This window comes from Nicotiana tomentosiformis, unplaced genomic scaffold, assembly GCF_000390325.3.
Source record: "Nicotiana tomentosiformis unplaced genomic scaffold, ASM39032v3 Un00339, whole genome shotgun sequence".
NCBI lineage: Eukaryota > Viridiplantae > Streptophyta > Magnoliopsida > Solanales > Solanaceae > Nicotiana > Nicotiana tomentosiformis.
In genome coordinates this window covers 11,338-15,080 of record NW_027174898.1, presented here as the reverse complement: position 1 = coordinate 15,080, position 3,743 = coordinate 11,338, and the positions used below count along the sequence as shown (strand labels likewise).

Here is a 3,743-nt window from a genome sequence, read left to right as displayed (position 1 = left end):
CGGCTACATTAATTTAAGTTCAAAAAATCATTCTCTCTTAACTACAAAACCCAAGGACTACCTTATTTCAAGTTCGAGAGAACACTCACTCGACCACTAAGCCTACGGGATATTCTTACTTCGAGTTCGAGTAAACTCTCACTCATAGAGCCTAAGTGCACCGCCCCGCCATCACACCTATTAATTTTCTGCAATTCCAGTAATGGCATGGCTTGTTCGAGCCCAAATCTCGGACAGCCATCAGTGGGAAAACACTTGGGGCCTTACAAAAATCATGAGATGCCATCAAAAGGCACCTTTGGCAGAAAGTCAGCAGACCAAGGGACAAGCAGCCGAAAGTGGGAAGGCATCTTTGACATTCTGGGCCATCGTTGATAGCAGGATCCCTCTAAGTCTGCCTTTCCAGCTTTTCCATGCTGGAATGCACCAGGCAGCTTTCCAAGCTGGAATGCACCAGGCTGCTGGACAGCCTTACCACCCCTGCCAACCACCCCCTTTGTATAGCTATTTTAATTTCTATAAATAGGTTTTAGACTCATTCTTTGTAATCATCAGATATTTGATAATACAACAGAAAAGGGCACTAGCCTCCCAAATCTTGGTCTCTTCCTTATATAGCTTTCTTACTTGTTTCGTGTGATTGCCATCGGTTTAGCACGATTGTGCTGTTTATTGTCTAAGGGATGAAGCTAAGTAGCAGTCAAGCTAACTTCGCTGCCCTCACCGAACCCTCAGAAAAACGGTTCTGTGACAATTGGTATCAGAGCCTAGGTTCTTGCATAGATAAGAACTCACATCGCAACATAGAAGAAACCCACATTGAAGAGAACCTAGAACCACAGAGAGGTATGGGCCGAAAACGCGATAAAAGTAGGGCCAGAGATGCATCTCCACCTGATAGCGAGTTGCTACCCTATATGGAACCTAAAATATCTGAAGCCCAGAACTCTCGATGAGAGAGTTGACATGGTAGAAAAGCGTCTGACAGCCTTTCACCGTCGTATTGCCACTGCCGAAAATAATATCCTTTCCCTTGAGTCAGTTGCCCTTGATGGACTCGGCAAAGTCAAAGGGAACATTAAGGAGCAAGACGAAGGGTTAACTAACCTTGAACTCAAGCTCACTGAGGCTTTATCTGCCTTACAGGCAGAAGTTGAAACTTTAAAACTGCGTCTAGCGGAGACAACAGGAACCAGCGAGAGAAGTCCCATCACTGTCCGAGAAACACGTATTGAGGCTCTTAAACCCAAAGAATTTCGGGGTGAAAGAAGCGCTCAAGACATGGAAAACTTCTTGTGACAACTAGATGTTTATTTTGAACATATGAGCATAACCAGCAATGCTGCTAAAGTTCGAACGACAGCCATGTACCTAGCTGAAATCGCCATACTTTGGTGGCGCAGGAAGAAGGCATATATAGAGAAAAGAATGTGCTCCAATAACACATGGAAGCAGTTCAAAGAGGAGCTAAAATGACAGTTTTACTCTCAAAATGTTGTGCACGAGGCTCGCCAAAAGTTAAGGGAGCTCAAGCAAACATCCTCCATCCGTGAGTACGTGAAAGAGTTTACCACTCACACTTCAGATCCCTAACTTGACCAGTGAGGATCTATTGTTCAGTTTCTTGGATGGCCTGCAGTATTGGGCCAAATAAGAATTGCAAAGGTGACAGATCGAGACTGTCGATGAGGCTATTGTAATAGCTGAATCATTGTCAGATTTCCAGATTGGAGCGTCTAAGGGAAATAACAACCGGAGCCAAGCTACTGCTGCTCCAAAGATGGACACCCACCGAGGCAAAGGAAAATTTGTTCCCAACCGAAACAATGATAACAGAGGCAACCGCAACCATTCTAACTACCACAAGAGTTATGATGAGAAGAGGAAAGGAGGTGCTCAACGGGATGCCCAACGGGACATTTGCTACCTTTGTGGAGACCCTTCTGGTGCTACTCAATTTTTCCCTACACTGAACAAACTAAGAGCAATTGTTGCAGCCTACCAGCAGCAAGGACAAACTACTGCGCCTACCGAAAAGCAACCCGAGGAGCGTGGAGCACCAACTGATGGTACAGGACAATGAAAGAACAAGGTTGTAGGCGTGTTCAATCATATGGCCTTGATAAACCACATGACCCTTGCCGCTGTTGTTGCCCAACCGCCTCGTGTGAGGCCCGTAAATCATTATTTGTCGATGCCAAGTTCAACGGAAAAGACGTGCGCATCATGGTGGACACAGGTACGACACATAATTTTGTGACAGAGGAACAAACTAGGGAGCTTGAACTTGTCTTTCTATCCAGGGACACGCTGACAAAGACCGTCAATGCCCTTCCCACTACCATTCATGGCTTTGCTCCTAACATGCACATTGATTTAGGAGGCTGGCAAGGATTGACAGACTTCACTGTTGCCCCCATGGACGTCTTTGATATCATACTGGGATTGGATTTATGGTACGAGATCAATGCACTAATCGTGCCGCGTATCAACCAACTTCATATAAGCGATCCCGGAGGCTCGTGCATTGTGCCCCTTGTTCGGGTGCCACAAAATGGAATGCATCTGTCTGCAATGCAACTTGTGAAAGGTTTCAAGAAAGGGGAACCAACATTTCTTGCAACCTTGACGGGAATCGTTGAGAATTCCCTTGAGGCAGTAGCATTGCCTCCCTGCATTGAGCAAGTTCTTAAAGATAATAAGGACGTGATACCGGAAGAACTTCCCAAACAATTTCCACCACGAAGAGAAATTGATCATCAGATCGAGCTTGTTCTAGGGGCAAAGCCACTTGCCATGTTGCCTTATCGCATGGCACCCCCGGAATTAGAGGAATTGAGGAAGCAACTCAAGGGGTTTCTAGAGCCTGGCCACATAAGGAGTTGCTAGATCCTGGCCACATACGACCATCCAAGGCACCTTACGGAGCATCTGTCTTATTTCAGAAGAAGAAGGAGGGTACTATGTGCTTATATATTGATTATCGGGCCCTTAACAAGGTAACTGTGAAGAACAAGTACCCCATCTCTCTCATTGCGGATTTATTTGACCGCTTAGAGTAGGCCAAGGTATTCACCAAGATGGACTTGAGGAAAGGCTACTATCAAGTGTGAATTGCCGACGGAGATGAGCCCAAAACAACTTGTGTTACACGTTATGGGGCTTTAGAATGGTTGGTAATGCCATTTGGGTTGACCAATGCTCCCTCAATATTCTGCACCTTGATGAACAAATTGTTCCATCCTTTCTTGGATCAGTTCGTTGTCATCTATTTCGATGATATTATGGTTTGCAGCAACAACATGGATGACCATGCAGAGCACATTCGCAAGGTATTTAAGGTATAAGGGAAAATGATCTGTGCATAAAACGTGAAAAATGTAGCTTCGCACATCCCATAGTACAGTTCCTCGGGTATACAATCAGCCATGGGGAAATCCGGATGGATAGGGACAAGGTGGAAGCTATCCAGGACTGGGAAGCTCCAACGAAGGTACCGAAACTTCAGTCCTTCCTAGGCTTAGCCAACTATTATCGGAGATTCAACTTAGGTTACTCGGCTATTGCATCCCCACTCACCGACTTGCTGAAGAAGGACAGGGAGTGGAAATGGAGCAACATCTGCTAGGAGGCATTTGAGAAACTCAAGGAAGCAATCACCAAGGAACCCGTATTGGCCCTGCCTGATTTCTCCAAAGTTTTTGAAGTTCAGACCGATGCGTCTGACTTTGCTATAGGAGGAG

The 3,743-nt window shown here is 45.7% G+C and overlaps 1 protein-coding gene across 1 annotated transcript; it reads left to right on the top strand.

Annotated features, from left to right (window-relative positions):
• Positions 1-2,079: 2,079 nt before the first annotated feature.
• LOC138904065 (uncharacterized) lies at positions 2,080-2,889 on the top strand. Its single transcript, XM_070192562.1, has one exon. It carries the CDS (start codon positions 2,080-2,082, stop codon positions 2,887-2,889), a length of 810 nt encoding a protein of 269 aa, XP_070048663.1.
• The last annotated feature ends 854 nt before the right edge of the window (positions 2,890-3,743 follow it).

Bases quoted from the DNA above. Each gene is read 5' to 3' on its own strand.
- LOC138904065 (XM_070192562.1), top strand. From the start codon at position 2,080: ATGAAAGAACAAGGTTGTAGGCGTGTTCAATCATATGGCCTTGATAAA.